We start from the raw sequence: 16,594 nt of genomic DNA, 5'->3' as shown, positions 1-16,594 counted from the left end.
CAGATGGATAGATAGGCAGATGGATAGATAGGCAGATAGATAGATAGATGGATGGATGGATGGATGGATAGGCGGATGGATGGATGGATAGGCGGATGGATGGATGGATGGATGGGCAGACAGAGAGATAGACAGATTGATAGACGGATGGATAGGTGGATGAAAAGACAGACAGATCGATAGATGTGTAGATAGATAGATGTAAAGATGGATGGATGCATAGGAGGATGGACGGACGGATGGAGGCATAGGACGAACGGATGAATAGAAAGACTGATAGACGGATAGATGGATGAGTGGATGGCTGGCTGGATAGATGGATGAATGGATGGGTGGATGGATAGATAGATAGATAGATAGATAGATAGATAGATAGATAGATAGATAGATAGATAGATAGATAGATAGATAGATAGATAGATAGACAGACAGATAGACAGATAGATAGATAGATAGACGGATATAATTGTATTGAATGTCAATGAAACATTAATAATCCATAATACTGTTCATAAACTAATGTTGTTATATATTTTGTGTTGGTGTTTTTAATTTAACATGAATATTTCTCTGTAATGTTGTCGTTTTTCTTATTCTGTTGTATTATTAAGCTCTTATTATTGATTTTTCTTTGATTAATCAGTTCCACATCATCCCTGCAGTCATAAATATTAAAGCCTTGTTTAAGCTGAAGGTTCATTGGGTCTGAAAGCATTGTATTTCACATTCACGTTCTAATTCAAAGACAATTCAGTTTCTCTAGATTTTCAGTTTTCCTCTTTAATTAATTAGCAGGCATTAATCAGCGTATTAATAAAGGAGTGGAGTATGATAGCAAACAGACCCTCCGCTGTGCTGTTCAAAGAAGCTTAATGGCTGCTCGTCTCCCACGTTTATTTGCTAATTGCTTTGACAAGACCATTAGTGTTATTTACTCAATTCCTCCAGAGTTAGCAAAGCATCTAATCTCCATCTGCAGCTCCTCGGGCTTCTTTACTGTGCATTTCTTCATTCTCTCACTGTAGACATTTAAATGTATTTATTTTGACGAGGCATGTGTCTGGGAACTGTACACCCTTTAAATGAGCTTTACTGTAGTAATGCAGCTCTCTCATTGGCTCTGGCAGGTCTTCCACGGTTCCTCAGTCAGCCGGAGGGTGTTTCTGTACGCAGTGGCGGGACCGAGATGCTGAGCTGTGAGGTGACGGAGGAGCTGGTCCCGTTCACCCGCTGGGACAGAGACGCTCGGCCTGTGGAGCTGGACAACAGGGTTATTCAGCTGCCCAGTGGAGCTCTGGTCATCAGCAACGCCTCGCAGGCTGACGCCGGACTCTACCGCTGCACCATAGATGGACTCGGACCACCCAAAACCACTGAGGAGGCAGAGCTGCAGGTGTCCACAGGTACAGATCCCTCATTCTGAAACTGTCATCAGTTACTCACATTGTTCCCAACATGATTTGGCTTTCTTCTGTTGAGCTCAAAAGATGATCGATATACCGGCGACCATTGAGATTCATTATTGGATCGATTGTATTTTTTTGTTTACCACATTCTTCAAAATATCTTCTTTGGTGTTCAGCAGAAAAAAAGCAGTAAATGATTCACTGATTCAAATGATTTGTTCTGAGTGAGACTCTAAATGGTTTACTTAAATGATCCATTCAGAGTATTTAGTAAGTGAATCACTAATTTAAATGATCCGTTCAGAGTGAGTCTCCAGTAAATGAGTAACCGATTCAAATGATCCATTCAGAGTGAGTATTGAGTACATGAATCACTGATTCAAACGATCTGTTCAGAGTGAGACTCTAGTAAGTTATGCATGATTCAAATAATCTGTTCAGAGTAGGACTTCAGTAAAAGATTCACTGATTCAAATGTTCTGTTAAGAGTGAATCTTAAGTAAATGAATCCCTGATTCAAATGGTCTGTTCAGCATGAGTCTCCAGTAAATGAATTAATGATTCAAATGATTTGTTCAGAGCGAGTCTCCAGTAAATGAATCTATGATTCAAATGTTCTGTTCAGAGTGAATCTTCAGTAAATGAATCCTTGATTCAAATGGTCTGTTCAGAAATAGTCTCCAATAAATGAATCACTGATTCAAATGATCTGTTCAGAGTGATTCACCAGTAAATTAATTACTGATTCAAATGATTTGTTTAGAGTGATTCTCCTGTAAATCACTGATTCAAATAGTTTGTTCAGAGTGAATCTCCTGTAATTACTGATTCAAATGGATCCGTTCAGAGTGAGACTCCTGTAAATTAATCACTGATTCAATTGTTCTGTCCAGAGTGAGTCCCCAGTAAATGAATCACTGATTCAAGTGATTTGTTCAGAGCAAGTCTACTCTAAATTAATGACTGATTTAAACGATCCGTTCAGAGTGAGTCTCCTGTGAACAAATAATTTGAATCGGTAATTAATTTAGAGTGAGACTTCAGTAAATGAACCGATTCAAATGGTCTGTTCAGAGTGAGTCTCCGTAAAATGAATCACAGATTCAATTGTTCTGTCCAGAGTGAGTCTCCAGTAAATGAATCACTGATTCAAATGATTTGTTCAGAGCAAGTCTACTCTAAATTAATGACTGATTTAAACGATCCGTTCAGAGTGAGTCTCCTGTGAACAAATCATTTGAATCGGTAATTAATTTAGAGTGAGACTCCAGTAAATGAATCGATTCAAATGATCCGTTCAGAGTGACTGTCCAGTAAATAATTGTAGAAGCAAATGTTTTTTACTTGTATTTATCTTCCGTGTGGTTTTTAGAGCATGACATGTTTTGTTAATTCGGCTGTCTTGCTAAATAAAGGTTTACTTATTTTAGCCCTGCTATTACTTATAACTAAGGCCAGATGGAGTCTGCGGACGTTTTTTGCTATTTCTGCGGAGAATTTTGGTAAAAATCTGTGGATTTCTGCGGATTTATTTTGCTAGCATCATAACTAAAACCTTAATATGTAAAATAATAAATTATATCTTTTTAACTTTTAATGTTTAAAATGCAAATCCAATTAGATTCACTTTATTTGGTAAACAAAGCAAGTCTCTCATATAATATCTCTACTAAAAGACAGAAAATAATACTGTACACACTGCATTATGCATAAATCAGATGAACATCTTCATATTAGTCAATAATATTACTGAAATTAATAAAAAACTGAATAAATATAGATTTACACACATTGACACAAGTAAATAAACAGAATTAATGATGGGCTAAAAGTCAGTGTGGGCCTACTTATAACTTGCATACATTAAAATCAAGCACTTTTGCACTTTGACTCCAGTAATATTGAAAAGGATGACTATATATTGGGGTAATATTTTATCAGGGGCCTAATTTGTGTACTTCGTCCACCACTGAATGAATCACAGTAATGGCATCCAAAAACACTTCAATTTTTAATGTTATGTAGTCGATTCATGGGTAATCAGTGTATCTGTTTATTAAGGAAACTTACAGATTTTTACTGTAGCATTTTAAAATCTTTTTACTGTTAAAAATCACAATAGTTTTACGCTTAATCATTTTGTTTGAGTGTATTTGCACAGTCATATTGATCTGTGTGTGTTCTTGCAGATTCAGGTGCTGAGGAAAAGCTGGAGACCCTCCAGGGCCCGGTTGCCGTTGCGAAGGTTGTCGGGGAGAGTGTGTTGTTGCCATGCGTGATGAAGGGACACCCAATACCTGCGATTCGCTGGACGTTTAATGACCAGCCGATTGAGGAAGCGTAAGTGAATCAGAACTTCATCTGTACTAGGCATGGGCCGGTATAAGATTCTGACAGTATCATGACCTTTATATTGTGATTACTGCTCTAAAATAAGCTCTTTTTAAATGTCTAGCTTAAAAACAGCAACTTTTCTTCCCATTGAACACAATATATTTAATTTTAAGGAACTTTTACAATATTTTAGAACAGTAAACATGTCAACTTCATTGGTTATCTTTCTTTTCTGTGGATATAACTAAGCCACTGCACTGTTCATGTCTATAGCATGCTCTGATGTTGGTGCAAGTCATTGACAACACACAAAAACAACAACAACCAGAACGTTTTAGCCGTTTTAACCGTGCTAAACCTTGAAACTGGTTATCATCCCATGCCTAAATCTGTAGACTCACAAGCAGCAGAAAGGCCTGAGTGTAAGATCTGCACACAGGTAGAGTCTCAGAGCTCTGTCGTCTCTCACATACATCCTCGTTCACCCACACACTGCCAGCGCTCTCCTTTCCTCGTGTGCTTTGGCATACTAAAGCACACTCGCTCCAGCTCAGCGTCGCAGAGCACACAAAAAGAGTCAATTCAGTCGCTCCTAATCGACTATTCAGCGTCTGACTAAATTCCTCAGCGTAAAATATCCTTATTATCTTGCGGAGGTAATTACTGGCGCCTGTGTAAACGGATGTTACAGAAGCGCTCGGCTTTTCCACGTGGCCATTGAGTGATTTAGCATGTGCTCTGCATGGTCATTATGCAGCACAGGCTCGTTGGAAATAAGTGTGAAACTGCAGAAACATATGATTGACCTTATTCTTCATGTGCGAGCGGACGCAGCCATTGGAATCTTTTAGCAGGAGACTTTCGCTCTCATTCACTTCTATTGATTTTTAGAGGTTAAAAGCAGCTTGTTGTGTTGCAAACTGATATTTTCTGATGATCTTATCTGCTTTTTATGCCATGAACACACTTGTTTGTGGAGCAAGTCTGACCGTTTTCTGCCGTTTATTATTCCTAGTTTCTCCCATAGACAAAATAAGGTCAAAAACGTACATTTGACTGCTGTTTTACCTAAAATGAACACTAGGGGGCAGTATGAGGACAACAACTATTGTTCTTTTTCACATTAATGATATTTAAATATCTGATATTCTGCATATTATCGTGAATAAAGGGATATTTTATTGCTGATCTTTGCACAAAATCAAATAAATACCATTAAACATAATCGTATCTATGATTGGAATTCGAATACGTTTGCTTTAAATATTTATCTCCATATGGACGACTTTTCTGGACCGTTTTCGTGTAGGTTTATTACTGTACTTGTGACGCAGAGTGCTCTGGTTGAAGTTCAGTTCCACTAAACAATGTAAAATCATGGTAAAACTGTGGCTGCGATGCGTTTTCCCTTTACGCTTGCTTATGATAACTCCTATTGGTTGGTGTTACGTGGGTCTGTGTTTTATTTAATTCATTTATTTATTTGTTGCGGGTTTGTGCTTGTTGCGCTTGAGTTATAGGAGGAGCTTCCTAACCGGCTTGTCTAGGATTGGATGACGCACGTGACGTCATGGGGGATTCCCAGTATATAAGGCTGACAGCAATGGCGGTTCAGTCTCTCTCTCTCTCTCTTGCTCTCCCGCAGTTCGGTGGTGGCTTGCGCTCAGGCGGTCTGGCTGGCGGTGTTCCGCATGCCAGGCGATCCATCTACATGCCGCTCTCCTTAAAATTTTGTTATTGTTAACCTTTTGTTTACTAGTTTGTTTATTTTAATACTTTGTTTTCATAGCAGGTAGTGGATTATTTTTCATAGTCACGTTTTGGTATTTATTTAGTTTAGTGAAGGTAAGCAGTGGCCCTGAAGACTCACCTGTTTTTTATTCCTTTTACGGGAGTTGTAGGTAAGATCTGTCCATTTAAAAACAGTATAGTCAGAGACCTGTTTCCTTAGCTGCCCTACCTGTCTACTTGATTTTTTTTTTGTTTATTATTTATGTGAATTAAAGAGTATTGACGGAACGTCAGTTTATTAATTCAGTCGTCTGTGTCTTTCATATGTTCGGCTCAAACTTTGGTTGTTGTTATTCGAGCCAGTTTTGAGTTTTGGGCCGTAACATATTTGGCGGCTCGTCGTCCTTTAGAACCATGTTTTGCCTTGAAAGCTACGTTTGTTTTGCTTAGCATTTGTTTGATCATTTTGATCCACCTGCAAAAATTTGTTACTTTGTAACTTCGATGAGTCGTAAGTCAAATTCGTTGAATTTAGTTGGCTACTAGCGTGATTTGCTCTGTTTAGGGAGCTCAGTGGTTCGCGAGCTAATCTGTACGACAAGGCGGGTAAAGAGAATGTGTAAATGACGTATATAACAAATCGTGCCCTACGTTACATATTTCAGATTCACAAAAATAATGACTGCGCCCTCTGGTGGATTTGTCATCTGAATCGTGCAACAAAACATAACCTTAGCAACTTACTTTATTTTGTCCAAAAATGAGGCTGAGACACGTATTTCCACTGAGCCTGGGTTGTTGTTATGATCCACTTGTAGTAGGCTTCCGCAGGTCCTAAAAAAGTCTTTAATAATCTTAAATCATTTGTTGTCAATTTCCAATTTTGGTTAATGTGTTGACATGTTGTACTACAGTGCTGATGGCGACCTGAGTTCCCAATCCACTTTGAGGTCCTTTGAGACTTTTCTGTCAATACTCTCTACTGTCCTGTCTAATTAAAGGTGGAAAACCCCCTACAAAATACTCAATGACATTAAAAAAAAATCTTAATTCACTTGTTCCTTATAATTACAGATTTCTCTATTTTCGGATGTCTGTGGTATGCACTGTGCATATAGTGAAATGCTAATGTATAGTCCTACTATATGGGCTGTGTCTGGGAGACACAATCAATATAAAATGATCACTTTCAGTTACTAATGCACTGCATGTTTTAGTGTCGCCATCTACTGGCAGTGTAGGAAACTGTCCAGAGACTAATGTTAATTAAAAACCATTGAAATGATGATGCCAGCCATCAAAGACTTTAAGGACAACGGATACACCTAATATACAAAAATACACTCCATTAAACATCTACACATAGATTCAGTTCAATTCAGCTTTATTTGTATAACACTTTTACAATGTAGATTGTGTCAAAGCAGCTTCACATAAAAGGTCACAGTAAATAGGAACAGTGTAGTTCAGTTCAGTTTAGCCTATATATTGTTGTTTAGACTATATAGGTGATACCACACTATATACTATATAACTACAGGTGACCTATGTTTGTATATAATAACTGTTAAAAGCTATTAGTTACTAGTTAATTAAAGTAACTAATTAAGTTATGGTAACTAATTGATTGTAATGCAATAATGTGCACCGTCTGTAAAACTGCTTTGAAACAATTTATGTGAAAAGTACTGTAGAAATAAACGTGAGTTGGATTTGAACGTACTTTATGCACAATGAATGTGTTAGATCAGTTCTATGTTGTATTTTTAACTTTGAAATGAATCTCTTCATATGCTGCCTAGACATTATACATAGTTGTCAACATGTTGTTAGATTCTGTTCATGAAATAAATTTCTCTTTAAAACAATTCTCAAAAGTCTTAAAGGGAAAGTTCACCCAAAAATGAAAAGTAGTTGTCGTTTACTCGTGATTGTTGCGAACAGGTTTGAGTTCCTTTCTTCTGTTGAACACGAGTTGGCTGTTTTAGTCCTATCACTTTAAAATAACAAACACTGTACATCTCTCTATAGTTGGACTAAAACACTGCTTTATTTATTAGTTTATACTATCATTTTAGTTATCATCTTTCTTTAGTTTGATTTTCTAAAATCAATCCTCATTGCACTTAAGTTTACAATGTAATAAAGCTTAAGTTTTTAATGATTAATGAAGGAATTATAATGATTTGTTTCGTTATTTCATCTTCATTTACAAGTAACAGAGTATTTACAGCTACTGTATATTTCTGTTCGGTCACATCCCATCCCTTTATGCCCCCTGTCGGCATAGTCTCAAACTGCTGTTACACCTCAAAACATGTTCTTAATCCCTTAGTCCCGCAGCGGCATCACATGCGGCAGTAATGGTCATATTGAACTGTCACCTACTGTATTTTGAAGAAAGCTGAAAACCTCTAACCATTGATTTCCATGGTGTTTCTTTCTTCCCTAGTGGTGACAGTTTCTTAAAATTATTCTTTTATGTTGATCATTAAAAATAGAAACTCATTTATACCCACTTGTAATCACTTGAGGGCGAGTAAGTAGTAAGTATATTGTCATTTTTACCCTCATAGAAGCTGCAGAAACCCTGTACAGTGAGCATGTCTGTGTGTCGGAGTGTGCTGTATAGCCGGTGTCCTCAGTTTTCCAGATGAGTGTTGGCTGTTGACATGAATAATGGAGAACGGACTGAATTGTCCCGCATGTAAATGTGCTGTCAGCGGCGCAGCGCTCTGTCATTCATTATTACACCCTCTGCGCTGGTAAATTTACCCTGATGTGATTTCACCGTCGGCTTTGGTGATGTTTGCATTGTGGACGTGCAAACGCGATTACACGCTTTTTATTGGCACTTTGTCGGAATTCATTTCTGAAGCCTCTGGTGTTTTATTTCCCCACAGTAGGATTATCTTTGGGAGATTTTAGCGGAACTGTTACAGGTTTTTAATCACTTCAGGTCGAGAGTTTAAAAAAAAAAACATTGTAAAATCTTGTTTCACTTAATTCTGTGTAGTTTGTATTCATATTCAGTTAACACATTTATTTATTTGTTTTATTCTAGAAGTTTTGAACTCTGAAGAAATATTTTTTCATTATAATATAATATCAAATATTTATCATTATAATAATCTATTATCTTTCCAATGCTTTTCCAAAAGAAAATGGAATATTTATTTTCTTTTTACAAATGTAATATTTATTTATTTATTTATTTATTTATTTATTTATTTATTTATTTATTTATTTATTTTAAAAATGTATTTATTAATAATATTATTATATATATATATATATATATATATATATATATATATATATATATATATATATTATATATTATATATATATTATATATATATTATATATTATTAATATATTATTATATATTATTAGAAACACATTTATTTGTTTTATTTTATTATTTTTTTACTTTGACAAAATATATAATTTTACTAATAAGGAAGCTTAACTGATTAAACATAAAACACAAATCTTACATTGTTATATTCAAATTTTAATAATTAGATTAGACAACTGTACAACATTTACAATTATATAATTTTTTATATAATAATATATAATTATATTATACTTTATAATTAAAATATTTTATAAAAAATATTAAATATTTATATATATATATATATATATATATATATATATATATATATATATATATATATATATATACTATTTATATATATATATATATATATATATATATATACTATTTATATATATATACTATTTATTTATTTATTTATTTATTTATTTATTTATTTATTTATTTACTGCTTTAAAGTTTACATTTTGCTTAGTTAGTTATAGGCCTTCATATTCAATGAACATTTTTTTTTATTTTTATTATTTTATTATTTCTGAACTTTGAAATATTTTTATTAAAAACGTATTGATTAATTGAAAACATGAAACACAATTTTTTTATTTAAATAAGTAAATTGGACAACTGTACAACTTTTGCAATTATATAATTTAAATATTAAAATATTTACATAATATAGAATAATTTAAATATTTACATAATTTTAGATTTTATGATTTATATTCTATTACCTTTCCAATGCTTTTCCAAAAGAAAAGGTAATATTTTTCTTTTTACAAACGTTATTATTATTATTTTGTTATTATAGATATGTTTTATTGCTTTAACGATTACATTCTACTGTCTAAAAATAATAGGCCTTCATATTTAATGAACACATTTGTTTATTTGTTTTACTTTATTTTTGAATTTTGAGAAATATATATATATATATTTACTAATGAGAAAGCTAAACTGATTAATTAAAACAAGAAGCACAATTTTACATTTTTTATATCCAAATTTAATTAAATTAAGCGACTGTACACTTTTACAGTTCCAATGCTTTTCCAAAAGAAAGTTTAATATTTCTTCTTATAAATACAATATTTATTTAGTTAAAATTATGTTTCTTATTATTAATAATAGTAAAACTACTACTACTGCTACTACTAATAATAATAATTATTATTATTATTATTGCTATTATTACTGCTTTAACGATTACATTCGAATGTTGTATTTTTCTTTTACAAATGCAACATTTATTTAGTTAATGTATTTATTTAAAGATTTATAATGTAAATTCAGTTTTTTTATCCCTAATGTTTCCCCTTCCTCTGAAACCGAATGTGAAGGGGAAGGGCTTAATTTTACCTGTAAGAAATAAGACAGCACTACAACACCTGCACATGTCATCATATGTCATCAGGATCTCTTACTTCTTATGAGATCATCTACGGCGACTGCTGTACTGTAGTTATTCCAGTGGCGTTGTTTTTTGTATTCATCTTCAGGAAATCACTGAAGGTAACGATATAATGTGGCAATAAGCTCATAACTGTACTGTGTGTTTAAACCGTGGCCATATTCATCTATGTAAACACACCAAAAACAACATTAAAGTTATATCAGACACTGTAAAAAACTCAAGGCTGAGGGCTAAGAAGTAGAATTGGGATTGGGTCTAAATGAGTTATTATTGGCTATAAACACTGCAGAGTTTTTCAGTCAGTGTCAGAATGTAGATGTGCTGTTGTAGGTGTTGGATGTTAGCCGATGTTAGCATGCGAGCTAAACGATGGCCTCTTTCTGACTGTTGCTGTCCTAATAATATTGTGGATAAAGCTGCAGATCCCTGCTGCGTTGCAGATCCCATGCAAAATTAATGATGTTGTTCTGCCTTTTATACGTCTTATTTTGGAACGCAGTTTGGGAGTTGTGGAGGGAAAAAGCTTTGAGGAGAGAAATCCAGAGAGGGAGATGTAAAATGTAAATCTGGAGGTGTGAAGCAACAATAGTGTAGTGACTTTACTTAGGTCTGATCAAACACTGGTGTTTACTTCTTACATAAGCTGCAGAACTGCAACAGATCTACAATACAGCTGGAGCTTTTGAGGATCTGTTGTCGTTTTCTCCTTAAAAATAATTATTGGTTTTATTAATATTAAAAATGGTACTATTTTAGAGGTGTGAACCTACACTGGTCTCACAGTTCGGTTCTGTTACCATTATCATGCCATCGATTTGGTTTAATTCGATATTTCAGTGCATCACGGTGCATTGACGATGCTTTCCATACACAGTGTTGTATTCTGGGGGGTGGCTAACAAGCTGTCTGTATAAACACACACACACACATGGACACACAGCACCACACTGTCTCTCATTCACACACATACACAAACATAGACAGCACCAAACAAACATAGATACACACACACGCACGCACGCACATGCAAACACACACACGCCATATTGTGAGACCGCCCACTGACCGCTACTGACCGCTTACTGACCGCTGCCGCGCTTTATTCTGAAATTTATTCCCGCGCCGCATGAAATCTGGTCGTGTCCCGCGACAATGCACAGGTACAGCCACGGGAATGCATACAGCTGAGAGGAAAAGAGAGGAGAGAAAATGTCAGGCCAGCAGGTGAAATGGGCCACAGTGAGAGACTTTATATATACTTTAAATATCCACTACCTGACAAAAGTCTTGTCGTGGATCTCAGTTGTGAGAGCAACAAATAATAACTTGACTTCTAGTTGATCATTTGGGAAAGTGTCAGAAGGTTGATTTTTCTGAAGAATCATCTGTTGAACTGCATCCCAATCATCACACATACTGCAGAATACTTGCCGAAACCCGCATGGAGCCAAGATTCTCACAGGAATCAGTCAAGTTTGGTGAAGGAAAAATCATGGTTTGGGGTTACATTCAGTATGGGGTGTGCGAGAGATCTGCAGAGTGTATAACAACATCAACAGCCTGAGGTATCAAGACATTTGTGCTGCCCATTACATTACAAACCACAGGAGAGGGCGAACTCTCCAGCAGGATAGAGCTCCTCCTCATACTTCAGCCTCCACATCAAAGCTCCTGAAAGCAAAGAAGGTCAAGGTGCTCCAGGATTGGCCAGCCCAGTCACCAGACATGAACATTATTGAGCATGTCTGGGGTAAGATGGAGGAGGCGTTGAAGATGAACACAAAGAATCTTGATGAACTCTGGGAGTCCTGCAAGAAGGCTTTCTTCACCATTCCAGATGACTTTATTAATGAGTGATTTGAGTCATGTCAGAGATGTATGGATGCAGTCCTCCAAGCTCATGATGGAGTCAGACACAATATTCATTCTGTTTCCACTGCAGCATGAGCACATATTCTATACTGGACATTATTGAAGGTTCAGTGAGCAGACTTTAGTCTAAGCAGAGTCAGACCTTACTGTCCTAATCAAATCATTAATAATCAAGGCCTGATCATATTTTATTGTGCTCAAATAAGTGTAATCTAGAGGCCTTTACCTTTCATATAAGCCACTTCTGATACCAAATGATCAACTAGAAGTCAAGATATTATTTGCTGTTCATAAAACTGGGATAAGCCACAAGACCTCTGTCAGGTAGTGTATACACTATTTGTTGTTTTCAAAAATAAGTATGCAAATTGTCCTACATGCAGATTCAGGATTTTGCTATGTATGTATATATAATTGTTTACAATTTGTACATATCTTAATTACATTATGAAATGTATCTCTGATTTGTCCTAATAACAATAGTAATACTAATAGCAAAGTAATATAAGATTATTTACCATTTTGACAAAGTCAACTGAGTGCTTTCAGTGTTTTGTTCATCATGAATTCATGTCTGTAGGTATGTTGTGTGTGTTAAAATGCAGCGTACGTCAGCGGCTGATTAGTGTTTGGACCAGAGCCATCGTCCCCCCACAGTCTCAGAGCATTTGCTGGAGATTCAGCTCCGTCTCTTGTAATGCATCCTAATTCGAAACGACTCCGTCCATAGAGATTGAATGGATTGTATCAGAGCTCTGCGCAGACTAATCATGACCTGTTTAAGACGCTAACCGCCCGCTCCAACTCTTCCTCCGATGAGGCTTGTTGTCATCCGAAAGCGGATAAATGTCTAATTGCTCTTGTTGTTGGTTGTCTGTGCAGGACTGATGATTGCTGACAGACTCCATTTACAGCATAATTGCTTCTCTCATGCTCTTCAGGCGCTCTAATGTATTCCTGATGCTGGATTCCTTCTAATAATGTCATATTACCCACAATGCCCATCTTTCAGGGGGCTGGATGGAGGCCGTCAGTGTGTCGGCGTAATCCGCAGCTTTCCTTCAGAGTTTGAGGAGAAGCTGAAGATCTGCTGGAGGATGAGTGAATATAAAGCAGAGGTTCAGCTGTAAATCTGCTCCCAGACCTGTGGGATTGAGGAATTTTAGCTTCATTTTGACTTTTCATTTGCTGTTTCAGTCATGTAGAGTTAACAAGCAATTTATTTTTTATTTCCACTGAAACATTTAGCAAATCTTTATATAAAGGCTTGTTTGGTCCAGCTTAAAGACGCCTCTCATATGGAGAATGAAGCCTTATGCATTGCTCAGGTGTGAGTTTCTCACAGACTTCAACAGAGTGTTAAAATCTTGATGGTTCTGTGAGTCTCGTCTATCAAATCTGAGCTTAATTCCGATTTTCTATTGGATTCGGGTCAGGTGATTGGCTGGGCCATTCTACAGCTTGATTTTCTTTCTCTGAATGTATTTGAGAGTTTCCTTGGCTGTGTTTTGGATCATTGTCTTGCTGAAATGGTTTCATCTTCATCCTCCTACTAATGTTGATGTTGGACTGAAGCAGCTGATATTCCTTTACACTGAGGAAGGGTTGAAGAACTACTGAGAGATTTCAGCTGCTGTCTGGGCGTTCACTGCCGAGCTACACCTCTCTTTCTTCATGTGTTCAATACTTTTTCCCTGCGTCATTTCATTACACAGAACTTCATTTGTAAACTATTTAGATTTGTTTTCTTTGCATATACTGTATGTTATAAAAATTTCAAGTCAATGGCACTTTTAGAAATATGTCTTCTGAGACAAAAGGTGACAGGTTCAATACTTGATTTTCCCGCTTTACACACACATGCACGCACACACACACACATTATTTTTATGTATGCATATATTTATAGAACATAGAGAAACCTTTTAGAAATAGATGTGAAGTGTACCCATATCGAGGCTACTGTAAATTCTTAAGACATTAAGTTTGTTTTAATTTTACTTTTTAATTTTCCGTTTCAGTCATCTAAAGTTAACATAATATTTAATTGCATATCTGTGTGTAATGTTATAAACATTATATTTCAGTCATTTCACATTATTTAATTTTTTTGTTTATGTAACTTTCTAAAGACTATTATTATTTTATTTTTAGTATTTATTTATTTCAACACAAAAAAATCGAACAAATCTTTAATGGCATGTCTATGTGTAATAAATTATATTTCAATCATTGTATTACTTTATTTTCACATATATGGTATAAAATATAAATCGTATTGTTTTTGTAAAGAAACTTTTATTTATTATTTTAAATGTAACCATATCAAGGTTACTATATAAATATATTTACTTTTTAATTTGCGTGTTCAGTCATCTAAAGTTCAAACATCATTTTTTAATTCTTAAATTGCATATCTGTGTGTAATGTTTTAAATATTATATGTCAGTCAATTATATTATTTGATTTCTTTATATATAATATATAAAAAACTTAATCCCATGGCCCATAAGCCCATATCAAGCCCATATCAAGGTTACTATAAGCTAATCTTTGCATATACTCATATAATAATAATAATAATAATAATAATAATAATATATTTATTAAAAATAAATTAAGTGACTGTTTTGAGATTGTGATTTTGAACATGCTAAGTTATTATTTTTATGTCATATAAATCATGTACACTGTAAAAAATGCAGGGGTCCACACAATTAATTCATGTCGTGCCAACACAAATTGATTAAGTTAACTTAACACTTTTAACTAATTTATGTGGATTGAACATAAAAAATTAAGTTGTCCCAATGAAATCTCAAGAACTGTGTTGTTCCAGCTCATTTTAATAAGGTAGTTTGAACAAGTAAAAATTTTTTTTTTTTAGAGTGGATGAAATCTGTGTTTATTTGTGGAGAAAAAGACAAATAGTGTAATATTATATGATTTATTATCATTATATATTGTAATATTAGGCAACATAGTGGTTCAATGGCTAGCGCTGTCACCTCACAGCAAGAAGGTTGCTGGTTCGAGTCTTGGCTGGGTCAGTTGGCATTTCTGTGTGGAGTTAGCATGTTCTACCCGTGTTGCCGTGGGTTTCCTCTGGGTGCTCCGGTTTCCCCCACAGTCCAAACACATGCGCTATAGGGGAATTGATGAACTAAATTGGCAGTAGTGTATTGACCTTATTCTTCAATGCGGAAGTGCGCTCGTTATTTGTGATTGATTTAGAACTTCCCATTGAGTTTCCTATGAGAAAAATGACTAGGAATAATAATCGGCAGAAAAGGGTCAAACTGCTTGCTCTACAAACAAGTGTTTGCGCGACTACACAGACAAAGTAGAATAATATAAGAAGAAAAGATCAGTTTGCAACATCAAGCAGCAAAACAAGCTGTTTTTAACCTCTAAAAATCAATGCAAGTGAATGAGACCAGAAGTCTTGTGCCTAAAAGATTCAAATGTCTGCGCTCACTTGTACTCGGAGAATAAGGTGAATAAGTGTGTGTGATTGAGTGTGTATGGATGTTTCCCAGTACTGGGTTGCAGCTGGAAGGGCATCCGCTGTGTAAAACATATGCTGGAATAGTTGGCGGTTCATTCCGCTGTGGCGACCCCTGATTAATAAAGAGGCTAAGCCACAGGAAAATGAATGAATGAATTATAATATTCATATTTTTATATTATTTAAATTTTTTCATCCACATCAAAGTTTTTATTAGCTGTTGTTTGAAGCAAAACATATTCCTCGTTTTAAAAATAATCAAATTGCTTGAAAATGATCAGTAAACAAGTGTAAATACTGATGCACAAACTAATCTTCAAAAATAGAAAGCCACCAATAATAAAGGCCTGAGAGCTCCTCATCTTCAGTGTTGAGTAAGTCACATTCTCCTCCTCCTCCTCCTCCTCCATTGTTTGCGTCTCCGGCATGTTGATCTCAGCCTAATCTGAGGATTGTCAGACTGAATAAACAAATCACAGTGTGTGAAAACCTCCTTATCAGCTCAGGCGCTCATTCATTACCGGCCCTGCATAAACACTCATTTAAAGCCTCCAGGTCACATAAACACTGATCTCAGGCCAGTTCCTCTGTGCGTTTATCATTCACACAGTGTCTGGATCTGAACAGAAAGATTCAGATCTCTGTGCGTCTTATCTCACGTTTGTCCAGGATTAGAGCAGGAATGCTGTGTAGTGCTTTACAGAAGAACAGCAGGAATTCTGGGGATGTTTAAGAGTCCTGATAACAGCTGCTGTTGTTGAGAAATCAGGCAGAAATGCATGGGTTTTGTGTATTCAGGATGGGATGCTGTAAGATGGATGGGTGTTGATGATAAATCCTCGACCTCTTCTTACCGCAGACATCAGACTGGAGGAAAAGTGTAATATAAGTGTGTTGTAAATCCAGTCAGGCGTCCCACACTAATGCACATTCAGCAAAAACAAGCTGCACTGCATGAAGGAGCCTAAATGATCTACAAAACACTT

General features: G+C 35.4%; 1 protein-coding gene across 1 annotated transcript in view; it reads left to right on the top strand.

Moving 5' to 3' along the window:
- LOC130219153 (neogenin) overlaps nucleotides 1-16,594 on the top strand; it is a 241,186-nt gene that overhangs the window by 125,938 nt on the left and 98,654 nt on the right. The window contains exons 3-4 of the mRNA XM_056451454.1: nucleotides 1,128-1,403; nucleotides 3,596-3,746. Of these exons, the coding sequence (XP_056307429.1) occupies nucleotides 1,128-1,403; nucleotides 3,596-3,746 (427 nt within the window). The remainder of the gene's footprint in view (nucleotides 1-1,127; nucleotides 1,404-3,595; nucleotides 3,747-16,594) is intronic.

The sequence above is a fragment of the Danio aesculapii genome, chromosome 25, assembly GCF_903798145.1.
Source record: "Danio aesculapii chromosome 25, fDanAes4.1, whole genome shotgun sequence".
Classification (NCBI taxonomy): Eukaryota; Metazoa; Chordata; class Actinopteri; order Cypriniformes; family Danionidae; genus Danio; species Danio aesculapii.
Note: the sequence above shows the minus strand (reverse complement) of the source record. Positions and strands in the feature narration are given on the sequence as shown.